Source organism: Bos taurus, chromosome 11 (genome assembly GCF_002263795.3).
Source record: "Bos taurus isolate L1 Dominette 01449 registration number 42190680 breed Hereford chromosome 11, ARS-UCD2.0, whole genome shotgun sequence".
Taxonomy (NCBI): domain Eukaryota; kingdom Metazoa; phylum Chordata; class Mammalia; order Artiodactyla; family Bovidae; genus Bos; species Bos taurus.
This window is the reverse complement of record NC_037338.1, coordinates 9,706,035-9,732,618: the sequence shown is the minus strand read 5'-3', so window position 1 is coordinate 9,732,618 and position 26,584 is coordinate 9,706,035. Positions and strand designations below refer to the sequence as shown.

The following is a 26,584-nucleotide window of genomic DNA, read 5'->3' as shown; positions in this document are numbered from 1 at the left end:
CAGGTTGGCAAGAGCACTGGTGTGGACAAGGATTACACTTGCCACCATAGGTTGTGTGGATGGCTCATCCACCTTTCCTGGCCTGCCATCCTGCTCTGTAAAATGAGGAGACTTAAACTCCTCACCCAGCTTGAACATTTTTTGTCTGTTATTTGTAAGCACCATCTGCTGCTGCTGTGGTTACCTGAAAACCCTGGCACTGTGGCGGTCACTGCAGGAAACCTCACAGATCTGGCCCACAGGGTCCCACCCACAGGCAGTGGGGGCAGGAAGGTCTTCCTCTCTGTGTTATCAATAGATGATGTCACCTTTTGCTTTCTATCATTTAGTGATAAACATGTTTCTTTCTCCAATCATGGTCTCTGTTCTCCAGGCTGCAAAACCATTTCCGGGGAATGCAGACATGAATGGTGCCAACTGGAATATGGAAATAGGAATTGGTACCTTTGACTGTACTGGGACTTCAGGTCCCCTGAAGGACAAACCTATACTCTTTGTTTTATTATAAAAATGTTTTCCTTTTAAATAAGCAGTGGGAAATGCCAGAATCATCTGCAGCTACTTGCTGACCCTTGGGACTGAAGAGGGTGCATTTGTAAGATTCCATTTTTGGTTTACTCAGTTATGCCAGGAATATCCTCATGTTGGGGTGCAAGAATTGCCCCAGAGGACCAGCTCTGCCTTCATGGTCAAGCAGGATGAAGCAATGCTTTCCTTGGCAAATTTCTAGGCCTTATATGTGGCCATCAGGCCATTTCTCCATGCTTCACAAAGTAAAAACATCAGGAAACTGGCATTTATACATGTGTATTATTTAATTTATATACATTGTGTATGAAAGTTTTGGTCACTCAGTTGTGTCTGACTCTTTGCAACCCCATGGACTGTAGCCTTCTTCTGTCTATGGAATTCTCCAGGCAAGAGTACTGGAGTGGGTTGCCATTCCCTTCTCTAGGGATCTTCCCTACCTGGGGATTGAACCTGGATCTCCTGCATTGCAGCAGATTCTTTACTGTCTGAGCCACCAGGGATGCTTGAAGCAAGTATGAATTTGTTTCATGACATTTGGATGCAAGAAATGTCACAGTACTGAAATTAGCTCTGAACACTCCCTCACCAAGAGAATGAGATGTCCAGTATCAAGTATTATTGGGATAGTTTTCCTCTCACCAGGATGAAGTGGGAGTCCCTGGGAGTGGCACAGTCCAGTGGCATCTGGGAAAGGCCTCCAGTCTTTAAGCACGCTGTGGTTCCCCTACTTCTGAGCCAGCCCAGGTGGCTCACTGGGGAGCCCCTGCTGCCTGGAGACTCCGGTGTTCCCTGTCCAGGAACCCATCCCACTTCTCCCCTGACACTGCTCAGACGCTGCTGAAGAGATGACAGCCCGGGAGGCCATACTGGCACTCCATCCCTGGGCTGTCAGGAACTCTGCTTCGGAGACATCCTGTGTGATTGGTTGCATATAAGAACTGCCATTGCTGCAGAAACCACCCCACTGTTTGATTTCTGTGATTCCTGTCCCCAAATTCACCTTTGACTCTCTGATTCACCTTCAAGACTGGTCACCACTCATAGCAGTGACCAAAACCATCCCCAAATAAACAAAATGCAAGAAGGCACAATGATTGTCTGAGGGGGCTTACAATAGTTGAGAAAAGAAGGGAAGCAGAAGGCAAAGGAGAAAAGGAAAGATATACTCATCTGCATGCAGAGTTCTAAAGAATAGCAAGGAGAGATAAGAAAGCCTTCTTATGTGAGCAATGCAAAGAAATAGAGGAAAACAAGAGAATGGGAAAGACTAGAGATCTCTTCAAGAAAATAAGAGATACCAAGGGAACTTTTCATACAAAGATGGGCACAATAAACAGCAGAAACAGTAAGGACCTAACAGAAGCAGAAGACATTAAGAAGAGGTGGAAAAAGTACACAGAAGAACTATACAAAAAAAGGTCTTAATGATCCAGATAACCCAATGGTTTAGTAGCACCTAGAGCCAGACATCCTGGAGTGTGAAGTCAAGTGGGACTTAGGAAGCATTACTATGAATAAAACTAGTGGGGGTGATGGAATTCTAGGTAAGCTATTTCAAATCCTAAAAGATGATGCTATTTAAGTGCTTCTCTCAATATGCCAGTAAGTTTAGAAAACTCAGCAATGGCCACAGGACTGGAAAAGGTTAGTTTTCATTCTAATCCCAAAGGAGGGCAATGCCAAAGAATGCTCAAACTACTGCACAATTGTGCTCATTTCACATGCTAGCAAGGTAATATTCAAAATCCTTTAAGCTAGGGTTCAACAGTATGTGAACTGAGAACTTTCAGATGTACAAGCTGGATTTAGAAAAGGCAGAGGAATCAGAGATAAAATTGCCAACATCCAGTGGGTCACAGAAGAGAATTCCAGAAAAACATCTACTTCTGGTTCATTGACTACACTAAAGCCTTTGATTGTGTGGATCACAACAAAATGTGGAAAATTCTTCAAGAGATGGGAATACTAGCCCACCTTACCTGCCTCCTGAGAAACCTGTATGCAGGTCAAGAAACAACAGTTAGAATCAGACATAGAACAATGGACTGGATGAAAATCGGGAAAGGAGTACATCAAGGCTGTACATTATCACCTTGCTTGTCTAACTTTTATGCAGAGCACATTGTGTGAAATGCCAGGCTGGATGAAGCACAAGCTGGAATCAAGATTGCTGGGAGAAATATAAAAAACCTCAGATATGCAGATGATACCACCCTAATGGCAGAAAGTGAAGAGGAACCAAAAAGCCTCTTGATGAAGGTGAAAGAGGAGAGTGAAAAATCTAGCTTAAAACTCAACATTAAAAAACTAAGATCATGGCATGTGGTCCCATCACTTCATGGCAAATAGATGGGGAAACCAGGGAAACAGTGACACTTTATTTTCTTGGGCTCCAAAATCACTGCAGACAGTGAATGCAGCCACAAAATTAAAAGATGCTTGCTCCTTAGAAGAAAAACTTTGACAAACCCAGATGGCATATTAAAAAGCGGAGACATCACTCTTCCAACAAAGGTCCATCTAGTCAAAGCTATGGTTTTTTCAGTAGTCATGTACGGATGTGAGAGTTGGACCATAAAGAAGGCTGAGTGCTGAAGAACTGATGCTTTTGAATTGTGATATTGGAGAAGACTCTTGAGAGTCCCTTGGACAGTACGGAGATCAAACCAATCAATCCTAAAGGAAATCAGTCCTAAATATTCACGGGAAGGACTGATGCTAAGGCTGAAGCTCCAATACTTTGGTGACCTGATGTGAATAGCTGATTCATTGGAAAGACCCTGATGCTGGGAACGTTTGAGGGCAGGAGGAGAATGGGGCAAAAGCGGATGAGATGGTTGGATGGCATCATCAACTCCATGGACATAAGTTTGAACAAACTCTGAGAGATAGTGAAGAACAGGGAACCTGGCACGCTGCAGTCCATGGAGTCACAAAGATTTGCACATGACTGACCCACTGAACAACAACAAAGGGTTTTGTGGTAGTTGTGATAATATTTAATAGCTCATGAAATCATCTTTGTAGCCCTTGCCTCTTTTTTTCTGGAGTAAATAAACACACACAACAGGCATTACTCCTTGCCTTGAGTAAGGGGCTGTGAGGCTTTTCAGATATATCATTCTTGGTTATATAAAATCAGAATACAATGCTTTTTAAAAATATTTGGCGAATTTCAATTATCTGGAGGATAGTTTGTTACTGATAAGGGGAGCCTTTGGGTGATTAATACAAAAGCAGCTGAATATCACTAGAAGTTTGGGACTTTCCTATCATACGCCATTTCATTTCTTCTTGTCAAAAACAGTGCCTCCACTTCACCCCCACAAATTATAGCGGAAGCGATTTGCCCAAGCTGAGCTTTGGTGTAGAGGGATGCTGTGTCTGAGGATCATCACCAGTTTCTCAGCATTATTTTTTTTTTGGAATGATTTTTAAAACTATATAAATGGATACAAGAAAGAATGAAGGATAGGTAACGGCCCAATAGCAAATAGAAGGGTGATGAAAGTCAAAAACCCAGGCACATGGGCACGAAAGCAAAAGGACTCTAAGCCACTTTGGAGGGCAGAGGGGGAGCAAGCAGCTCCACGTTTATGTAGCTCACTAGGTTCCGAATTTATCCCTCTACTAAATTGGGGCAGAAAAGTACTACTGAATAATGAAAATTATAAAGAATTAGAAAATGAGATTATTCTTGATTTGTACTATTTAAGGAAAGAAGAACATAAAAAACAAGAGCATAAATTTTGACATTGAGACCATTTTTTAAAGGATTATTAAAATCAGGACATTTTACCATTTAAGCTTGTCAGTAAGTGTAGCCATTTCCCCTATACATCATGTAAATATCCCAAATACCATCTAATACATGAAAAGTACATATTTATAAATTATATGAGAAAACTACTTTATGAAGAGGATGATAAAAATTTTTGTCCAAGTATATTTTATCTCCATGAATATAAAGATTAATATATTGGTGACTGAACAACAACAGAGACAAATGGAAATGGAAACACAATGGTCCAAAACTTGAGACGCAGCAGAAGCAGTTCTAAGAGGCAAGTTTATAGCAATACAATCTTCCCTCAAGAAACTGGAAACATCTCAAATAACAACCTAACCTTTTAAACTAGCCATTAAAAAGAATGAAATCATGCCATTTGGAACAAAAGGCAGAGGAACCAGAGATCAAATTGCCAACATCCGCTGGATCATGGAAAAAGCAAGAGAGTTCCAGAAAAACATCTATTTCTGCTTTATTGACTATGCCAAAGCCTTTGACTGTGTGGATCACAATAAACTGTGGAAAATTCTGAGAGAGATGGGAATACCAGACCACCTGACCTGCCTCTTGAGAAACGTGTATACAGGTCAGGAAGCAACAGTTAGAACTGGACATGGAACAACAGACTGGTTCCAAATAGGAAAAGGAGTACATCAAGGCTGTATATTGTCACCCTGCTTATTTAACTTATATGCAGAGTACATCATGAGAAACGCTGGACTGGAAGAAACACAAGTTGGAATCAAGATTGCCGGGAGAAATATCAATAACCTTAGATATGCAGATGACACCACCCTTATGGCAGAAAGTGAAGAGGAACTCAAAAGCCTCTTGATGAAAGTGAAAGAGGAGAGTGAAAAAGTTGGCTTAAAGCTCAACATTCAGAAAACGAAGATCATGGCATCTGGTCCCGTCACTTCATGGGAAATAGATGGGGAAACAGTGGAAACAGTGTCAGACTTTATTTTTTGGGGCTCTAAAATCACTGCAGATGGTGATTGTAGCCATGAAATTAAAAGACGCTTACTCTTTGGAAGGAAAGTTATGACCAACCTAGATAGCATATTCAAAAGCAGAGACATTACTTTGCCAACAAAGGTCCGTCTAGTCAAGGTTATGGCTTTTCCTGTGGTCATGTATGGATGTGAGAGTTGGACTGTGAAGAAGGCTGAGCGCCGAAGAATTGATGCTTTTGAACTGTGGTGTTGGAGAAGACTCCTGTGAGTCCCTTGGACTGCAAGGAGATCCAACCAGTCCATTCTGAAGGAGATCAGCCCTGGGATTTCTTTGGAGGCAATGATGCTGAAGCTGAAACTCCAGTACTTTGGCCACCTCATACAAAGACTTGACTCATTGGAAAAGACTCTGATGCTGGGAGGGATTGGGGGCAGGAGGAGAAAGGGACGACAGAGGGTGAGATGGCTGGATGGCATCACTGACTCGATGGACGTGAGTCTGAGTGAACTCCAGGAGTTGGTGATGGACAGGGAGGCCTGGCGTGCTGCAATTCATGGGGTCGCAAAGAGTCAGACACGACTGAGCGACTGAACTGAACTGACAGAGTGTCATACTGAGTGAAGTAAGTCAGATAGAGAAGAAGTATCATATGACATCCCTTATATATGGAATCTAAAAATAAATGATTTCAGTGAGCCCAGACTTTTGCATCTTTCCATACATAGAAAAGTGCTACATTCCTTAACTTGAGAGGTCTGATTTTAAGTAACAGTAATCTTTTGATGTTCCAACTACCTGGTCTTTTTGCAAAAACTCCTATATAGCCAAACAAGGTCAGTCCCTCCATTTAGACCATATTTGGGTACATGGGACTCAAAATTTCTTGCTTAAATGCTCCAGCCTCTTCCAGAGCTGCATGAGCCTCATCCCCCATCTGTCTTGCCTATGGTGAGCTCACCTACATCTTAGGCGTAGCCAAAGGCAGAGGGCTTTTGGGTGAGATTTAGACTTGCAGGCTGAGGTGTGCTTCAGTGCCTGCTGGGTGGGATTGGGAGTGGCAAGAGAAGGTGGGAGTGTGGGCCAGCTGTCTCCATGTTTATACTTTCAAAGTTAGTGGCAGGTGTGGGTCCAGGGTCCCTTTGGGAAAGGAAAAATACTATTCCTTCCTTCCTACGAGTCACCCCTTTCCACTCTTTCTCTTCCTCTAGGGTGGATTGAAAGACTTCTTGCAGAAAAACACATCAACCAACATATGAACAAAAAACAAGACCTCAGATTATACCTACATTGCACATGAGTGCAACCCACGCACCCAGACATTGAGCATTCAGTGGACCACCCACCAACATGCCTTTGAAGGGTCACCGTTAAGAGGTTTGGAGGAGGGTTAGCCTCTGAAGGGGATAAACAGGGACTGGTACCTGCCTAAGGCTGGTAGGGAGAGAGGACGTCTCAGAGGGGAAGATCATTGGAAGTCAGCCTTGTTGGCATCTTGGTGCTGGCATTTGGAAGGCTCTCCCTCTAGGAGAAGGGTCTACCACCTACTATTCCCTGTACAACCTCATCTTCAAAAGTAAACTGACTTGGAAACCAAATGTGGTAAATAAATGCTGTGGAGCTATTCTGGCTGAAACAGGGTTGGAGAGCAGAGCGACTGTCCTGCTTGGTGACCCTACCACCTGCTCCTGAGGAATAAGTTGGAAACTTCCAGATCTAGAGAAATATGCTCGATGAGAGAAGCACAGGTCAGGCTGCACCAGGCTGTTCTAGGCCCTGAGGGCAGGAGCTCAGGGACAAAGTGGGGGCGAAGCAGACCAGTGCTGGGCCCAGGACAGCCTCCCACTTTCCTCAGGGACAGAACACATAGGCAGCTTCTCCATGTTACCATCATCTGCCTTTAAATAAGACAATGTAAGAAGGTCTCTGTGATGTGCAAAGAACTAAGTAAACACGGGTGACGTCCACCAGTGAAAGAGAAGATGCGGATACTTGTGGCCTGGGTATTCTATCTTGTCATCTACCCTGATCCTTGTGTTCAGACTCCTGTGCTGGTTACGAAACCAACGTCTCTCAGCTTACACCCACCCATGTATACTCCATTCTGTGGCCCTGGGGCTACGACTGTGCAAACTGCAATTCTCTGTGGCCAACTGACTCCAGGTTAGGCTCTGTCAGCAAGGGTGGAGGAAGGAGCAGGAACTCTCTCCTTCCTCACTGAGCATAACTCCAGCAATGACGCTCTTTCGAATAAGCAGTGTCTTCCTGTTTTTTCCTACACTCCCAGCACCAGCCTCAGAGATACAAGGCAATTGCCTCTCATTGGAGGTCTGGGTTCCAGCTCTGCTGGGCCCCTCTGCCAAGCTTCTGATTGATTAGGATCCCAGTCTCTTCCTTTTGCCCTCTAGTCCCAGCTGCCTGCTGCAGTTACTGCCTCTGTGTTTATCTTGACATTTCTCGTTTGCCTTTTCAGCCTCTAGTACTTGCCTGGCTTAAATTCTGTCAGAATGACCGGTGTGGTTTCTGTTTTCCTATTGAGATCTGATTGGTAGACACCCCTGAGAAGCATCACTTGGGGAACAGATGAGGGTGTAGCCTTGCCTGGCTGGGCTGCTTTGAGAAGCCCAACTGCAAAAACTCTGCCAGGAGCCCCAACTAGCCAACCTCTCTGGTAAAGAAACTCTCTTGTCACCGGAAAACCCCCTAATCTAATGCAACATTTATAAACAAACTCACTCCAGGAGGGAAGGTTTAATTTAAGAAAGCCAGTAGGAACCCTAAGTCTTTTCATTTCAATCAAAACTGCCAGTCAGTTAGCTTCGAAGCTAGTCCGGTGGTCCCAAAGCTGCCATCTGCCCAGCAGCTGTCCTGTCACCAAGGAAACCACAAGTCCGGGTGGGAAGCAATGAACAGGGCCCCCAGGAACCAGCCTGAAACTCGATCATCTGGCAAGTTTGTCATGATCAACTAGGCCAAAGTGCAGCATCTCTTTCAAGAATGATTCCCTGAAATTCTGCCTCAATCCACCTGACTTCTGTTTCCCAAAGTGGGAATATGCCCACCTCTGAGAAAGATGTGCATGAGATAACAAAGGGAGTCACTTGCTTCCTCAATAACAGATGAGGCAGACAGTCTGCTGCATTGACAACAGGGCTAGTGTCTTTGGGACTCCCTCTCTACTTTCCCAGGCCCCAGTGACTTCCACCCCTGAGTGGTGGCCATCAAGTCTCCCCACCCTCCTCATGCAGCAGCACCAGAAGAGCAGCTCTGTAAAGCCCCTTTCCTCTGTCTGAATGGATGTTTGATGTCACCACCCTGCAAATAATTAAATAAGCTTTTATCTTATTAATGACTGGTAACTTCAAATATGACAAGAGGATTCACTCATTTAATTGCTCATTCCAGAAATATTCCCTGAGCACCTCCTGTGTACCAAGCACTAGGCGGGGCATTAATAATAATGATTGATCATGTATTAGTGCTGGGTGGAACCAGTAGACACTTAAATAGGACAGTCAGGGAAGGCAGTTCTGAGAAGGGGACATCTCAGCTGTATTCCAGACATCTACTGCTATGCAACAAACCACCCCAAAACTTAGTGGCTTAAAACAATGGTAGCAGTTGTTTTGCTTACAAATCTGTCATTTAGTGGGGGTTGGTAAAGCATGTCTCTGCTCTACCTAGCATCAACTGGAGCAGCTTGGAGGATGGGGACTGGACTTATCTGAAGTCTTCCTTATTTACATGTCTAGTGATTGATGTTGGCTGTTGCCAGGGACCGGAACGGGGGCAGTCAGCAAAAATACCTTCCTGTAGCCTCTCCATGAGGCTGCTTGAATGATGCCTGGATTCCAAGGATAAGCCTCCCAAGAGGGAGAATGAAGTTGGAAGCTTTATCACCTTTTTCAAGCTAGTTGTAGCAAGTTATACAGAGTTACTTCTGCAGCATTTTATTCATTGGAAGCAAGAGGAGGGAAAATGAGATTCCACTTTTTAAGAGATTAAAGGCTAAGAATTTGTAGATGTGTTTAAAACCATCACCTAAAGAAGAAATCAGTAGGAGAGCATTCCTGGAAGAGGTCTTAGTATGTGAAGGCCCTGAGGGTGGGAAAACCTTGGTGTGTTCAAGGAAATGAAAGAATAGCAATGCTGGAGCATGGTGAGCAAGAGGGCATATATGAGATGAGGTCAGAGGTGACCAAGCCATATGAAGCAGTTATACGAGTTTGAAATTTATTCTGGGTACAGGGGAGCCATTGAATGATTTAAGATTCAACTTCACACCTTGGAATAACCCTTCAGTTGCTAAACAGAGCATAGATTGAGCCAATGTTAGAATAGGGAAAACCAGTTAGGACACTATAGGAACGGTCCAGAGGAGAGATGATGATGACTTGGGTAAGAATGTTGTCACTGGAGATGAAAAGAAGTAGAGGCATTTGAAAAAAGGTGAGCAAAATAGAAGGAATTTATTAATAGAGTGGACGTGAGGCTGAAGGAAAAGAAGGTAGGTAAGAAAAAGGATTCTTGGGTTTAAGGCTCTGGCATCTGTATGGATAGCAGAACCATTTGCTTGGAATGCTAGGAGCGGGGGACTCACTGATATGTGTGAAAGGTAAAATCTAGAGTCTATTTTTAAGCATTTCAAGTTTGAGACATTTGAGAGATATACTAGTGGCAAGGAACAATGATAGCACACAATCCTGAAACATAGTGGAGAGTGTGGGGCTGGAAATACAAATTTGGGAATCTTTAGCCTATAGATGGTATTTAAAGCCATGGGCCTGGATGAGCTCATTTAGGGACCTAGAGTGAGAAAAATAGTATGAAGGTTTAGCCCTGGGAAAAGTAACCTACAAAGGAGACTGAGAAAGAGTGATTAGAAAGAGGAGGTGGGAAACTAGGGTATTGGACGTCATAGAAACCAAGAGAGGAGGTTTAGAAAGAGGGAATTCAGAAATAAAGAATTGATCTAAACGAGCTTAAAGCTCGCTCATATCTGGATGTCTATGATTTTATGAACATCTCAAATCCCTTCTAGATTGGAGATTCTGTGACTCAACTGCATCTTTGAAAAAACAAACTTCCTGATGAATCGTTGGGTATCTCCAAAGACTATAAAAATTAATTCTTGGCAATGAGGAATTTTGTATCTTGTCCTTAAAGTGAACACAGGTAACATCAAGTCTAGAATGAAAATAAGGATCCTTGGAGAGAAGCTTAGGCAACAGTACAAGTGGAAAAAATATAAGTGGGGTTATCTGATCTCTTTCCAGTAGGGCTTATTTAGACACAGTAGACCCAGAGGTTGGGCACAGATGACAGCCCCGGTCTTTAGACAGGGACATGTGTGAGCCCAATCCTTGTTTTCTGCCCCTAGGGGCACTCTCCCAACCTTTACTCCACGTGTAGGGTTAACCTATTGCCTTGAGGAACCCCAAGATTTGTGCCCACAGGGTCCTCTGAGGGCTGGGCCCTGGTCTGGGAGGGCAGCCTGACAACTGGATTGCTCCTACTGGCTGATGTGATTTTGTGTGAGATTGGGTCACCAGAATGGCACTAACACACTGATTTGGGGTGACTCTCACATCAGACACTGGGCCCTGGGCTACTGATGATGCAGTGCCAACATTTTGACGTGAGCTGCATATGTGTGCACACCTCAGCTCTTAGCCATCTGTGTTCCAAGCATAGTGTCACCTCTGATTTATACTCAAAGGTATGGACACTGGCAGGCATCCTTTACCCTGCATACCCCCTTGCCACTGGGAGCTTTCATCCCACGCCCTCCTCAGGCTTCACGTCACACATGAGTCCTCCAGGGTGACTGTGCATAACTCCTCTGAGGGCTTTTAAGACTATTGTTTTGCAATGACAGCAGGCTCTTCCAACTAATGTCCTCTCTTGCCTCCAGATGATATGGTGATAGTATACTTTCCCAGGTCAGTCTTCAATTATGCCTAAGGAATGGACATTTCTTGTGTTACTGGGACTATTTTTCTTGCTCCATTCATGTCTCCTTAACTCTCTTCCCTTTCGATGGTTGTGTGTTTGGAAGCAGGACTGCAGACAACACTAAAATGATCATAGTCTAAAAATGCAGTGATTATAGCCTAAAGAATTCAAGAGAAAACGTGATTTGAAGATGTGTTGTTATATATTAATACTATAAAATTCCAAACAGAAAATTTAATATAATCAGAAATTGGATTATCATTCATACTTTCATGTACACAAGGCTTGGAGAGGCTTGCATTTTTTGGTCATCATCAATGAAGCACAGAGACACTCTCTGAGAGAGTATGCATGGGTGCCACAATCTGTGTTGCAGCGTCATGAGTAATGATGCAACCAGCATTAAATAAATGGTATTAGAGGACTGCAGAGGCACAAACAGCGGACAAAAACCCCAAACCCAAAGCCATATTGTTTCAATACAAACAGGTTTCAGCGAGCTCTGACATTTTGAGCAATTGTTTTTCCTATTGTGTTGCTGCCTTTTTCTCATTGCGAGAGTTATATATTAGCCTAGACAGCATAAATAGATATCTCCTTGCACCTCAACAGGAATAATTGGTGCCTGGACTCTATGAAAAGTCTTCATGTGCATTCTTAATACAAAAACAAATCCTCTATTGATGATCCTAAATCTTCACTTATTTAGAATACTAGAACTTCACAAGGGTCCATAACCTTTGAAAGACATTTTAAGATCAAATTGTTTAGATAGACAAAAGCCCTGAAAAAATATCTTTCCAAGTTCCTGTACTTGGAAAGATACAAGTACTGTACTGTACAAGATACTCCTGTATCTTTCCAAGGCCCTGGTCATTGATGATCTTGAAAATGCAATCTCAGTGGATGGTGGTATTAAATACTTCACTGGAGTAAGTGCAAGAGGGAGCAAAAAAAGAGAAATTGGAGATAATGAATATAGGTAAGTTTGCAAAAGGCGCTTTTTTTTTTTCCCCCCCGCCCCCAAATAAGAGCAAAGAAATGAGGCAGAAGTTGGAGGGGGTGTGTGGGTCGAGAGCAAATTTTTTAGTAAAGATGTATGGTAATAGGAGGGCTTTCTAGGTTGTGCTAGTGGTAAAGAACCTGCCTGCCTGCCTGCCAAAGCAGGAGACATGAGACACGGGTTTGATCCCTGGGTTGGGAAGATCCCCTGGAGTAGGAAATGGCAACCCACTCCAGTATTCTTGTCTGGAGAACCCCATGGACAGAGGAGTCTGGTGGGCTACAGTTCCTAGGGTCGCAAAGAGTTGAACATGACTGAAGCGACTTAGCACACACTTACTAACCGGAATGGTTCAGCAGAAGAAGGAAAAGTAGATGCTGTAGGAGAGGGAAAGAAAGAGAGAGTGAGAGGAAGAGAGAGAAGAGATGCCACAGGGACTTCCTTGAGAAAGCAAGAAGGGTTGGAAATCTGATGGACAAAGGTGGAGGGAATGGCCTTGGAGAGAAGCACTGACATTTCAGTCTAGTAGCAGCTGGGAAGGCAGAGTACCCAGCTGTAGGTACTGTTTGACTTCCCTGGTGGCTCAGATGGGAAACCGTCTGTCTACAATGCGGGAGATCCAGGTTCAATCCCTGGGGTGGGAAGATCCCTTGGAGAAGGAAAAGGCAATCCATTCCAGTACTATTGCCTGGAAAATCCCATGGACAGAGGAGCCTGGTAGGCTACAGTCCATGGGGTCACAAAGAGTCGGACACGACTGAGCGACTTCACGTTTGTTCACTGTTTGGTGAGTAGGTGTGGTGATGAGAGTGGGCAGAAGCTCCAACCTCAGTGCTTCTATTTTCTCTGTGAAATAGCAACCGAGGTCATCAGCAGAGAGAGTCAAGGGATTGAGAAGGGGTGATATGTTTGAGGAGTAAAGAGAAGGTGTCAAATACTCATCTGGTGAGTAGGCAAGTGAGCAGAATGTGGTGGGATTGCTGGCTGCTCTGATTTTCACTTAAGACTGACCATAAGACTTGTATGACCAGTCAGTTTTTGTTGTTGATGTTGTTGTTCTCTCAATCTGCACACAGCTGCATCAGTGTCAGTGCAGAATAGACATAAGATTCTATTTAACTCGGGTTGGTGTGTCATATACAGATGTGGGAACTGGATCATAAATAAGACGGAGCACCCAAGAATTGATGCTTTTAAACTGTGGTGTTGGAGAAGACTCTTGAGAGTCCCTTGGACTGCAAGGAGATCCAACCAGTCCATTCTGAAGGAAATCAGTCCTGAATATTCATTGGAGGGACTGATGCTGAAAATGAAGCTCCAATACTTTGGCCACCTGATGCAAAGAAGTGACTCATAGGAACAGACCCTGCTGCTGGGAAAGACTGAAGGCAGGAGGAGAAGGGGAGGACAGAGGATCAGATGGTTGGATGGCATCACTGACTCGATGGACATGAGTTTGAGCAAGCTCTGGGAGCTGGTGATGGACAGGGAGGCCTGGCATGCTGCAGTACATGGGGTCACCAAGAGTCGGACATGACTGTGTGACTGAACTGGTGTGCCATTATCAACCGATTGCTTCTTAGTACCAGATCCACCTTCATTGCTTGCCAGCGATGTCGGAAGGTTTCTCTTCAGCCACATGATTATGATTTTATGCTATATCAGTAGCGTGCATTGGAGGACAAAAGGGAATATTTCTTGGTCCCAGTGTGCTTTTTTGAGAACAGGTTTTTGTAGTGCACAGTGGCCAGCAGTGGGCAGCACCTCTCCTTAGGCATGTTTCCGAAGCACCCCAGAAGGTGAATTGCCCATGAATCCAGTCACGGGGCACTTAAGTGACTTTGTGGCTCAGGGAGTCATGGCTGCGTCCTCCGCAACAAGACCTTGATCGCAGCTCTGGTGGGATGGGGTGCTCTTTCATGTTCATTTCATCCTTGGGTTTTCTACCTCGGCTTGGAAGCATACATGTAATGCCTCTGTTCTTTACAGTTCTCTTTGCACCTTAATAGTCAATCCCCTATTGTAGTTACGAATTTTTAAACTTTACTGTTCAAATTCTGTGTGGTTTCTTTCTCCTAATTGGACTCATACAGATGACGTTTTATCACAGAAAGTGGGAAGAATTGTTAAAATACCGTCCATCACTTTTCCCTCCCACATTTTTATTGCTTCTATTTTAGTCTCCTCCAGTAGCATATAAACTTGTTCAAGTTTCTCCTATATATTTTTATTACTGCTGTATTTACTTTTACAATCAAGTTTCTCAGAGGAGGCAAGATGGCGCGTGAGTGTCATCAGACACAGTAAGAGAGAGCCCCAGACCTCAGAAGATGTGACTTGTGCAGTAAGACTCGACAGGTGTCTAGAACTCGCTGCAGCGCTCGGCCGCGTGAGGGGCGGAGTCACGCGTCCGTAGAGGGTGTGGCTTCCAGCGCGCGCGGGAAAGGGGCCGGCGCCGCCCGCGCGCACACAGTTGGCGGCCGCGCGCAGGACGCTCCGAGCCGGGATGGCGGCGGCGGCGCCTGGAAGCGGGGCTGCCCGGGAGGAGGAGGGCACCGGTGGGGACGCGGCCACTCCGCAGCCCCCAGCCCCGACGAGTGCGCCCGGAGCTCGTCTCTCGAGGCTGCCTCTGGCGCGAGTCAAGGCCTTGGTGAAGGCGGACCCCGACGTGACTCTCGCGGGACAGGAAGCCATCTTCATTCTGGCACGCGCCGCGGTGCGGCTTGGGCACAATGGGGCGGGGATGGGGTGGGGGGGCCCGCGGTGCGTGGCGGCGGGTGGGGCTCGGGGCTCTTCCGAAGGGCGGGGCTTAGCAATCCTTTGGTCCTGGTTTGGGGAGCACCAGGAGCGTAGGGCGGGGTGTTCTGAGGCCTGGGAGGTGAGAAAGGTGCTAGGGCGGATTCTGAGATGGTGAGTATAGGAAGGGAAGACAGAAAAAGGATCACATACAGATACGGTAGTTGTACTGGTTTGCTACCACACCTACCTCTTCAAGAGGGCCTAACTTGCATCTCTAGTCTAACAGAACTTGTAGGAGTCTCGAGTGAGTGGGGTGGATGCATCTTGAGCAATTGCGGGAGGGGGAAGGGGAGTAGACCTTCATCAAGTCCAGGAAAACTTTCGGCTTCCCTGAGAACCTCCCTTTCACCCCCGCCCCCACCCCCACCAAAGAAGCACGCACACGAATCGTACTGGAACTCATGGATACAGTTCTCTGTTTTCTTTGTTTTGTTTTCAAATTTTCGTTTATTATAACTTTTTCAGTTTTTTTTTTCCTGCTTATTTTCTTTACAGGAACTGTTTGTGGAAACCATTGCAAAAGATGCCTACTGTTGTGCTCAACAAGGGAAGAGGAAAACTCTTCAGCGGAGAGATTTGGGTAGAGTGTCACTGTTGTATCTTGGATCTGGAGGCAGACAAGGGAGGGCTGGGCTGGGCCCGTCGAGGCTTTCCCTTATGCCAGTCGAGATGGCATCATTATAGGATGAGAGGTGCCCCGAGTCTTTTCCCATGATGTTTTCCGTTGGGCTGCCACAGTGCCAGAAAACCCTCCTTTTTTAATTGGCTGGAGAGGTGCTGGGACAGAGAACCAAAGGAGTCTGCTGCTGCTGCTTCTATGTCGCGTCAGTCGTGTCCGACTCTGTGCGACCCCATAGACTGTAGCCCACCAGGTTCCTCCGTCCCTGGGATTCTCCAGGCAAGAACACTAGAGTGGGTTGCCATTTCCTTCTCCAGTGCATGAAAGTCTTAGCGACCCCATGGACTGCAGCCTACCAGGCTCCTCCGTCCATGGGATTTTCCAGGCAAGAGTACTGGAGTGGGTCACCAGTGCCTTCTCTGAAGGAGTCTAGGTATTGCCAAAGCTGACTAGATCCCTTTATACCTTCTGCCATGTTGTACCAGGCATGACTTTTTTTTTTCACGTAGATGTTCGATTTTTTACTCTGCCTTGTAGCTAGTAACACTAGAAACGTGTGTAAACTCATATACCATAATCTCACTTGCCCTGCTACATAGCCAAACTCTTCTCTGATAACTTTCAGAGCAAAGATGTTTCCCTCCATGAACAGTATTTACCCAGGCTTTTCTTATTTTCTTACTCTCTTTTTTAAAAAATTTTAGTTCCCTGACTGGGGATCAAACCCTTGCCCCTTGCATTGGGGCCCAGAGTCTTAATTAACCACTGGATGGCCAGGGAAGTCCCTTTTCTTACTCTTGTAGAGAGATAGCTGATGTGTAGGATTTGATGGTGAAGTAGATTCGGATTTCAAGGTAGCAAGGGGCAAATTTTATAAATTCCCTCCTTGCATAAAGCCTCATGCCGGTCTCTGTGTGGGTTGTGCTTTTGTAAGAGATTGATGCCCAAATGACCGAAGTCAGTCAGATGTCCCTTTACTTTGTGTTTCAGATAATGCAATAGAAGCTGTGGATGAATTTGCTTTTCTGGAAGGTGAGTTCTCCGTCAGTAGGTAATCATTTCCATCTGTCTTTCCTGTGCTAACGATCTGAGTTCAAAACCTTATAAAACGAATGGCCTGGTTCTTCTTTCTTCATGTAGAAATACTTTTTCTCCCTGTTTCCTATTTAAGATAGGAAAAACAAATTCTAATTCAAATTCCCTTGAATAATTAGAATTTCCTCCTGAAAACTGCTTAACCATAGAAAATGGGAGGGACTGTGAAGAACCCAGTGGAGTTAGGTAGATTCAGAAGTTTGATTCTTACTTTGATTGCCCTCCTTAGATATAAATCTTACCCCTCATCATAATGCTGGAGATCAGAAATGATTGCCAAGATTTAAAGGGTTATTTCTTGTTCTTGTTTATTCTTCAGCAATCTGTGTAATTATTTTGTTGCTGTGAGATACTGTTCTGGCCTGTGTTATTTTTTCCTTAGGAATTTCAGGTTAACTCCTGTTTTCTAAATCTCATAGAAATAGAAAATATTTGAAATTCCTCATTTTAGCTAACTTTTCTTAGAGCTCTCACTCCTACTTAATTCCTGAATTTGATCCACTCACTATTTCCTGCATGTGTTCTGATTGAAGAGCTTTGTGAAAGCTGTGTACCTTCAGTTCATTCACACCTTTACCGTTCGAGGATGTTCTGTCTACCTCCCTGAAGCCTTATCACTTTCAGAAATCTTTTTTGAATTATTTCAGTGTTTTTATTTATTTAATTTTTTTTTACACCCCTTCGTTCTGCAACTGTACTCAGCCTAGTCTCTGGCCCTTTTGGTTGTTGTCATTACTAAGTCACTAAGTCATGTCTACCTCTTTGCGACCCCAGGTACTATAGCATGTCAGGCTCCTCTGTCCTCCACTTCTGGAGTTTGCTCAAATTCATGTCCATTGAATTGGTGATGCTATCTAACCATCTCATCCTCTGTCTCCCCCTTCTCCTGTTGGCTTCAGTCTTTCCAGCCTCAGGATCTTTTCCAGTGAGTTGGCTTTTCATTTCAGATGGCCAGAGTATTGGAGCTTCAGCATTAGTGCTTCCGATGAGTATTCAGGGTTGATTTTCTTTAAGATTAACTGATTTGATCTCCTTGCTGTCCAAGGGACTCTCAAGAGTCTTCTTCAGCACCACAATTTGAAGGCATCAATTCATTGGTACTCAGCCTTCTTTATGGGCCAACTCTCTCATCTATACATGACTACTGCAAAAACTGTAGCTTTCAATGTATGGATATATTATTTTAAGTGTCTTTTAAGATACATTCCTATGGCTAGCTTTAAGCCTAGATTATTGAGTATTCTCTTAATTTGTAGATCTTTTTTAAGCCTCTTTTCTGGATACTCATCTCAAAAATAACTTGTTGGCTGTCTACCTAAGGTGGGCACCTGCTTGTGATTGACATCCTGTCAGTTCCTCAGTCAAAAATGTTTGGAGCCTAACTAGCTGTTTGTTTTTATTTTTAAATATGGAATGCGTCATGAATTTGTGTGTCGTCCTTGCTCAGGGGCCACGCTAATCTTCCCTGTATTGTTAAATTTTAGTAAATGTGCTGCTGAAGTGAGCACTTCTGTTTAATTACCATCTTTTCAAAGAGATGAGCAATTTATTTAAGTTTTTGCCTTAAAGACATAAGAGTACCAACCTGTGGTGCCAGGATGATAAATTGGAGGGTACTAGGAGTAGGAATGTAGAAAACTTAGGAAGTTTTCCACTTTAGCCTTTACCGTGGATGATGCTTGGCTTGGATTTTTAATAAATGGCCATTTAATACGTAGTGGATATGTTCATTTTCATCTTTGGATTCAGTAATCTCAGTAATTGAATCCCTTTGGCTGGTCATTTTAGCCCCCTAGGATTTAGTCAGTATTATGTTATTTTGTACTTGGAAAAGTGAATGTTCTTATGTCCTTAGATGTGTATGTTCTAAGTGGAATTCTTTTTTTAATTGAGTCAGTATATATACATGATTAAAAGTCAGATAGTTACCTTATGACTTACAATGCAATGTAGCTGCTGCCCCTCATCTTGTCATTATTTCTGTTTTTAGCTTTTCAGATGGTTTCTTATATTTTTGAATAGTATGCTTTGTTGTTGGTTTATCAACTCTAGATGTTGTCTTTTGACTTCCAGCAATGATAAATGAAGTTTTGGTAAACCTATACTACCCCCTCAATCCTTTCGCTCTTTTTTGTTTTTGGCAGTTTTATCATTATTTTTAGTTCCTCTGTTACCTTTACAATTTATGTAACATACTAAAATATGTATTTTTTGTTGACAACTCACTTTGTAAGGTAGGAATGTTAGTGCACTTATACCTTCCTTTCCCATTATTAGCTCACTTCTAGTTATAACTTTGTGTCAAGGCTGAAAACATACTTCCTTATCATAATTAAATCTTCTGTGCTTAATAGGTTGAGTTTAGAAGTTGAAAAATAGCATTATGAACAGTCTTCCTTTAACCTCTCTGTCCTTTAATCTCTTATATAGGTCCCCTCCTTTCAGGCCACTGTTTTTCATCTCTTTTGTAATCTTCTGGGTATTTTATGCAAATATGTTTGTGTGTGTCTGTGTGTATGTATTCTTTTCTAAGAACCTTCCCTTATGAAAGAATATAGCATAGAATATGTATCTTTTTCTTGTGTGGATTCTGTCAAACATCCTGTATACCTGATTCGCATTTCTACCAGGAGTGTATGACAGTTCTCGTTGCTCCCCATTCTCACCAATACTTGGTATTATCAGAGTTTTATTTTTGCAAGTTTGGTATGAACAACATTGGTGAGACTTTTTATCATGAAAGAGTGTTGGATTTTGTTAAATGCGTTTCCTGCATCTATTAAAATGATCATGTGGTTTTTAATCTTTTCTTTTGTTAATGTGAATATTGAACTGTCCTTGTATCCTGGAATAAAGTCCACTTGATCATGGCATATGATTCTTTTTAATATATTATTGGATTTGGTTTTCTAATATTTTTTGAGAATATTTGTGTTGATATTCATCAGTGGTATTGGGCTGTAATTTTTTTTTTTTTTTTAGTTTGTCTCATTTTGGTATCAGGGTAATAATGGTGGTCTTACTGTAGAATGAATTCGGGAGTATTTCCTTCTTCAGGTTTTTGGAATAGTTTGAGAAAGATGGGTATTAAGCTCTTGCTGTATGTTTGGTAGAATTTCTCTGAAGCTGTCTGGTCCTGGATTTTGTTTGCTGCATATTTTTTGATTACTGGTTCAGTTTTACTACTGGTGGTCCAGCTATTCAGATTTTTTTTTTCTTCCTCATTCAGTCTTGGAATGTTGTCTGTAATGTATCCTTGTTAAAATTTTCATGGTTCATCTATTCTTTTCCCTAGTTCAGTTAGCATTCTTATTACTAATGCTTTGAACTCTTTATCTGGTAAATTATTTATTTTTGTTTCATTAGTTGTTCCTTCAGGGTTTTTTTCCTTGTTCTTTCATTTTTAAAGAAATTCCTCTTTTCATTTTGCTTAAGATTTCTCTGTCTCTGTGAAATTAGGTGAAACAGTTACCCATCCTGGTCTTGAAGTGGAGTGCTTATTTGGGAGCATCTCTATAGTCTGTGTGTGCTCAGTGACTTGGATGGGTTGTATTTTAAGTGAACACAAGTCACATGTTACCTCAGTGTCCTGGCAGCTATCACCTTAGTAGAAGGTGGGGCTGGACATGGAGGGGCCAGAGCCAAAGGAAGGTGTGACCTGGGTCTTCTTCACTCATCAGTTGCCAACACTGCCCTGTCATGAGTGATGTCAGGTCCCAAATTGCTGGAGCAGAATCCCTTAGAGGAAGGTCCAGCTTGGTTCTGTTCACGTTGAGTGCGTGTTTTCTTCCTCCAGGCATCAGCACTGTTGCTCCAAAGGAGTGCAGTGCTGGAACCAGAAGTGCTAAACTGGGCACCTAGCGGAGGCTGGGGCCTGTGGTTGGGTGGTCCTGGCATCAGTCGGAGCTATAGGCTGCTTGTGAGCTCCTGCTGCTGTGAACGCTACAAATGGGTGCCCTTTCCTTGTTGGGATGCTGTGCTGGGCTTGAGCCTGCCCTGGCCTCTACAGTTGTGCACGTTCCTCAGCAATGGCAGCCTTTGCCCTAGTGGAGAGCTGTCCTGTGGGGCGAGAGGACCAGAATGGGGGCTTGACATGAACTAGGGTGTGTGCACTGGTCCCAGCACCAGTCAGAACTCCAGATCACTCCTGATTTGCCACTCTGTGACCAGCAATTGGCTCCCTTGTTCTCCTCAGATGCCCTGCCAGATCCAAGCTGGCTTTGTCGCTCATGGCCGAGTGTTTTGCTCAGCTGTGGCAGCGTTTGCTCTAGCGTGGAACTGCACTCTGGAGCAAGTGGGGCTGGAGGAGGCACTTGGCGTGGGCTGGGGCCCGCACTGGGTAGTCACGGTTCCAGTCTGCTGCTTCTGCCTTATTTTGGGAGTAAGCAAGTGTATGTGTACTTCATCGTGAGTGGAGTCTTGGTTTTTTTACAACCACATTGTCAGTCCCCATAGATTTCAAACCAGCTAAGAAGGACTCATCCTCCCTGTGTTAGGCCCCAGAACTGGGGTGCCCTTGTTGTGATTCAAACTGCTCAGTACCCAGGGAGACACTCCAAATCGTGTGATCTGCCTTATCTTCTGTATCTACTTCTGGGGTACAGGTCCTGACCTGACCTCTTCCCTTCCCTTCCTAACTCTTTGGGGATCTTACAGCTTTGATTGTATAGGAATTTTTCTGCCAATCTCCAGTTAGTTTTCAGGGAGAATTTCTCTACATGTGGATGTATTTTTGGTGTGTATGATATGAATTGTTTAAAAAATACTCAGGCTTATAGTCTTTGTCTTTGAGTGGAGCATTTAATTTACTGTAATTAATGATATATATGGGTTAAATGTACCATCTTATTTTGTGCTTTCTATTTGTCCTTATTTTATGTTTTTTCTGTTTTTTGCCTTTTAAGTATAATTTATTCAGCATTCTCTCTATTATTTTGGGAGTTATAATCTCTTTTTGTTATCCTATCAGTTACTACATACATCCTTAATTTATCAGAGCCCCCACTTACAAATAGCTGTGAAAAGAAGAGAAGCAAAAAGCAAAGGAGAAAAGGAAAGATATAAACATCTGAATGCAGAGTTCCAAAGAATAGCAAGAAGAGATAAGAAAGCCTTCTTCAGCGATCAATGCAAAGAAATAGAGGAAAACAACAGAATGGGAAAGACTAGAGATCTCTTCAAGAAAATCAGAGATACCAAAGGAACATTTCATGCAAAGATGGGCTCGACTAAGGACAGAAATGGTATGGACCTAACAGAAGCAGAAGATATTAAGAAGAGATGGCAAGAATACACAGAAGAACTATACAAAAAAGATCTTCACGACCCAGATAATCACGATGGTGTGATCAATAACCTAGAGCCAGACATCCTGGAATGTGGAGTTAAGTGGGCCTTAGAAAGCATCACTACGAACAAAGCTAGTGGAGGTGATGAAATTCCAGTTGAGCTATTCCAAATCCTGAAAGATGATGCTGTGAAAATGCAGCACTCGATATGCCAGCAAATTTGGAAAACTCAGCAGTGGCCACAGGACTGGAAAAGGTCAGTTTTCATTCCAGTCCCAAAGAAAGGCAATGCCAAAGAATGCTCAAACTACCGCACAATTGCACTCATCTCACACGCTAGTAAAGTAATGCTCAAAATTCTCCGAGCCAGGCTTCAGCAATATGTGAACCGTGAACTTCCTGATGTTCAAGCTGGTTTTAGAAAAGGCAGAGGAACCAGAGATCAAATTGCCAACATCCGCTGGATCATGGAAAAAGCAAGAGAGTTCCAGAAAAACATCTACTTCTGCTTTATTGACTATGCCAAAGCCTTTGACTGTGTGGATCACAATAAACTGTGGAAAATTCTGAAAGAGATGGGAATACCAGACCACCTGATCTGCCTCTTGAGAAATTTGTATGCGGGTCAGGAAGCAACAGTTAGAACTGGACATGGAACAACAGACTGGTTCCAAATAGGAAAAGGAGTACGGCAAGGCTGTATATTGTCACCCTGCTTATTTAACTTATATGCAGAGTACATCATGAGAAATGCTGGACTGGAAGAAACACAAGCTGGAATCAAGATTGCCGGGAGAAATATCAATAACCTCAGATATGCAGATGATACCACCCTTATGGCAGAAAGTGAAGAGGAACGAAAAAGCCTCTTGATGAAAGTGAAAGAGGAGAGTGAAAAAGTTGGCTTAAAGCTCAACATTCAGAAAACGAAGATCATGGCATCTGGTCCCATCACTTCATGGGAAATAGATGGGGAAACAGTGGAAACAGTGTCAGACTTTATTTTTTTGGGCTCCAAAATCACTGCAGATGGTGACTGCAGCCATGAAATTAAAAGATGCTTACTCCTTGGAAGGAAAGCTATGACCAACCTAGATAGCATATTGAAAAGCAGAGACATTACTTTGCCAACAAAGGTTCATCTGGTCAAGGCTATGGTTTTTCCAGTGGTCATGTATGGATGTGAGAGTTGGACTGTGAAGAAGGCTGAGTGCCGAAGAATTGATGCTTTTCAACTATGGTGTTGGAGAAGACTCTTGAGAGTCCCTTGGACTGCAAGGAGATCCAACCAGTCCATTCTAAAGGAGATCAGCCCTGGGATTTCTTTGGAAGGAATGATGCTAAAGCTGGAACTCCAGTACTTTGGCCACCTCATGCGAAGAGTTGACTCATTGGAAAAGACTCTGATGCTGGGAGGGATTGGGGGCAGGAGGAGAAGGGGACGACAGGATGAGATGGCTGGATGGCATCACTGACTCGATGGACGTGAGTCTGAGTGAACTCCGGGAGTTGGTGATGGACAGGGAGGCCTGGTGTGCTGTAATTCATGGGGTTGCAAAGAGTCGGACACGACTGAGCGACTGATCTGATCTGAATGTTAATACTTTTCCCTTTATCCTCAAAAAAATAGGATCTTAGAATCCATTAGCTCAGTGTACAAGTCCCACATCCCGCACTCATGCTGTTATTGTCACCTGTTTTGTCTTTGTCACTTCACATAAGGCACTATTATTGCTATGTTATACCAGCAGTGATACATGAATTTATCCATGTATTTATACTGTCTTTGCTCATTATATTTCTTCTCCATTTGTGATCATTTTCTCTCTGAAGTAAACCATAAAGGGTCTGGTGATAGCAAACCCTGCTTTTGCTTTTTTGTTTTTGCATTTTGGGGGGTCTAAAAGTACCTTTTTAAAAGTTTTTTTTTCATACCTGCTCTGGCTATTGAAAGATATTTTGCTGAATATAGAATTCTAGGTGAAACTTTGTTTTAGCATGCTGACGTGCTCATTCTTGTCTTTTGGGGCTTCTGTTGCTTCTTTTGAAGCTAATTTGCCCTTTTTTTTCTGGTTTTGAAGGTGTTCTCTGTCTTTGATTTTTCTGTAGTTTCACTCCAATGTATCCAGGAATAATTTCCTAAGTTTGCTTAGGCTTTTTAAATCTATGGATTGAGGTCTTTCATCTCTCCTGGAGAAGTCTCTTCTCTTTCCTTTCTCTTGTTCTTTCTGTTTTCTCTCTGGGATTTGCATTAAGCATATGCTAAAAGTTAACCATAATTTTGCCTCTCCATGATGTATTCTGTGTAATTTTCCTGACTTTACAGTTTATAATTCTCTCTTCAGTGGTCTTGTCTTCTTTAAATTTTTTCTCTCGAGTTAGTAGTTTCAGTTCTTGTTTTTGTAGTTTTTAGTTTTTATGAATTCTGTTCAATTACTTTTCAAATCTCTTTTGTCATTTTTTGTTTGTATTTGCTGCAGGTGTTTGAAGCTTGTCTTTCATTTCCTTACCCACAGTGTGTACACTTGTTTATATCCAAGCTAATATTCAAAGCCCTTTAAGGCTGGTTTGCTTGCTTTTCTGGTTTTGTTTCTGTTGCTGCTGTATCATGGTCTTTTTTCCCTATATGCCTTGGTATATTTGGTCATGATATTTGAAAAAGTTATTTGTTGGATAATCACTTGAGGCCTTTATAATGAAACCTTTCTCCAAAGATTGTTATTTGTTTCTGCAAGGCACCTAGAGGCAGGTATCGGTGCAGGACCTTTTTCTTGAATCCAGGACTTGAGGATTTCTTGATCACTGTGTTGGTATAATCTGTGATGTCAGGTCTGTGATGGGACTGATTTAATTCTAGTTCAGCCTTATTCTGAGGGTGTAGCCTTTTGGGAATCCAGCTTTTAAAGAGCGGGCAATTATCAAACCTTTCCACTTGGGCACATTCTCATATTTGACTCTTCATTGCCTCAGTCAAATCACAGCACAGTTTCTGGGCTCTCTTTCGGATTGGCGGATTCCCCTGAGGTAAGAGCAGTTTTGGAGGCCAGGTTTTCTTTGTGTTCTTGCCTTCTCTAGGTTTTGGATTTGCCTTTAATGAGGCCTGTTTAATGCCTGAAGGATTTTCTTTTTAAAAATATTTTAAGTCCTCTGCATCAGTTTGATCTCAGCAGGAACTTGCCATTATCAAAAGCAGAGGCTATTAAACAATTGGAGGTATTTCTTCTTTGGTTTGTTGTTTCCTTACATGTTCTTTCCCCAAGTTATTCTTTTTACTTTCCTTTTACTAGACAGGCATTCTTCAAACGCCTTGTAATTTTTCTTCTGTTGTCGAGTGCGGGGATGAGAAGGCTCTTTGGAACTTGTGTATGTGTCTGTACGGAGGGTGGTTTTTGCCTTGCAGTTTTATATTAGTGTGGGTAGAGGTGGGGCCAGATGTTACGTCGGGGGCCTCCAGAGGCCAGAATTGCAGAAAGCTTGACTGTGGGAAGCTAGAATTTTTCAGAAGCTACGCTAGTTCCCCAGATAATGCATTTAGTTCTTTAGAAGAGAGCCTGCTGACTTTGTTTATCATCGTTCTCAAAAGATTATAAACTCGACTTAGAGACCTTACTTATTTTGTATCACTCCCCCCTTGTGTAGTCTCCACAGATGCTCATTAAGTAACACAACTTCTTAGCCCTTTTCCCACCACTAATTTGAATTGTCTAGACTCAACTGCCCACCCTCATAATGACATGTTTTTTCCCCAAGGATCTTTTGGATGGGTATTTCTCAAGATTAATATTTTGGTCTTAGAAGAACTGCTAGTACCAAGGCATCTGTCACTTGGCCCGTGTTGCTACATTCATCCAGTTCTTAAGTACCTTGGTTTAAACATTGCTCTTTGTGTTTTTAGGTACTTTGGATTGATTGCTGAGCTGGACAGTTTTGTGAGCCTGTACCTGCATCCTTCAGCTAGACCCTCTGCAGGCCTCAGCTTTGACGAAGAGTCTTTGAAATGTTGAACTTACACATTTTTTCTGTTCTACATTCACCTAAGCCTGAACAAGCCTGTTAGCTTTAATCTACAAGGTCTTCCACTACTTGGGTCTTCCATTTCTGGCCTGGATGCAGCTGCTTGTGGTAGAAATATAGAAAATGGTTTGTGTAGGTTGGTTAATATATGATAAGGACCAAATAAAGGTTTCTGATCAACTTTAGCCTTGTGTGTTTTATAATCTTGTCTGTATTCTTGCCTCATGACTGGAGAGCCACCATGCCTAGCCGCAGATCTTTCTGATCTTCCCTGGTAGCCATTGTAAACCTCAGTCTTTCATTTATTTGTTCGTTGTTTTTTTTTTTTTTTTTTTTTTAGCACATCAGAAAAACGTGACTCCAGAATTTATGGGATGTCACTTAAGTTCTTCAGAGGTCAAATAAATGTAATCCTAGAAGAAGCACAAGCTGGAATCAAGATTGCTGAGAGAAATATCAATAACCTCAGGTATGCAAATGACACCACCCTTATGGCAGAAAGTGAAGAGGAACTAAAGAGCCTCTTGATGAACGTG

At 43.1% G+C, this 26,584-nt stretch overlaps 1 protein-coding gene and 1 non-coding gene across 2 annotated transcripts; one reads left to right on the top strand and one right to left on the bottom strand.

The window, feature by feature from the left end:
- The first annotated feature begins 14,704 nt into the window (after positions 1-14,704).
- Positions 14,705-26,233, top strand: POLE4 (DNA polymerase epsilon 4, accessory subunit). Its single transcript, NM_001101225.2, has 4 exons — positions 14,705-14,949; positions 15,528-15,612; positions 16,642-16,683; positions 25,930-26,233. The coding sequence occupies exons 1-4, from the start codon at positions 14,740-14,742 to the stop codon at positions 25,941-25,943; spliced, it is 351 nt and encodes a 116-aa protein (NP_001094695.1). The 5' UTR covers positions 14,705-14,739; the 3' UTR covers positions 25,944-26,233.
- Positions 18,149-18,254, bottom strand: LOC112448974 (U6 spliceosomal RNA). Its single transcript, XR_003037423.1, has one exon. It is a non-coding gene; the product is annotated as a U6 spliceosomal RNA (small nuclear RNA).
- Positions 26,234-26,584: the final 351 nt, after the last annotated feature.

Excerpts from the sequence above, each read along its gene's own strand:
- POLE4 (NM_001101225.2), top strand. The coding sequence starts at position 14,740 with ATGGCGGCGGCGGCGCCTGGAAGCGGGGCTGCCCGGGAGGAGGAGGGC. Across the intron at positions 14,950-15,527 it reads TCATTCTGGCACGCGCCGCG|GAACTGTTTGTGGAAACCAT; the intron begins GTGCGGCTTGGG and ends TTTTCTTTACAG. Across the intron at positions 15,613-16,641 it reads TCTTCAGCGGAGAGATTTGG|ATAATGCAATAGAAGCTGTG; the intron begins GTAGAGTGTCAC and ends TTTGTGTTTCAG.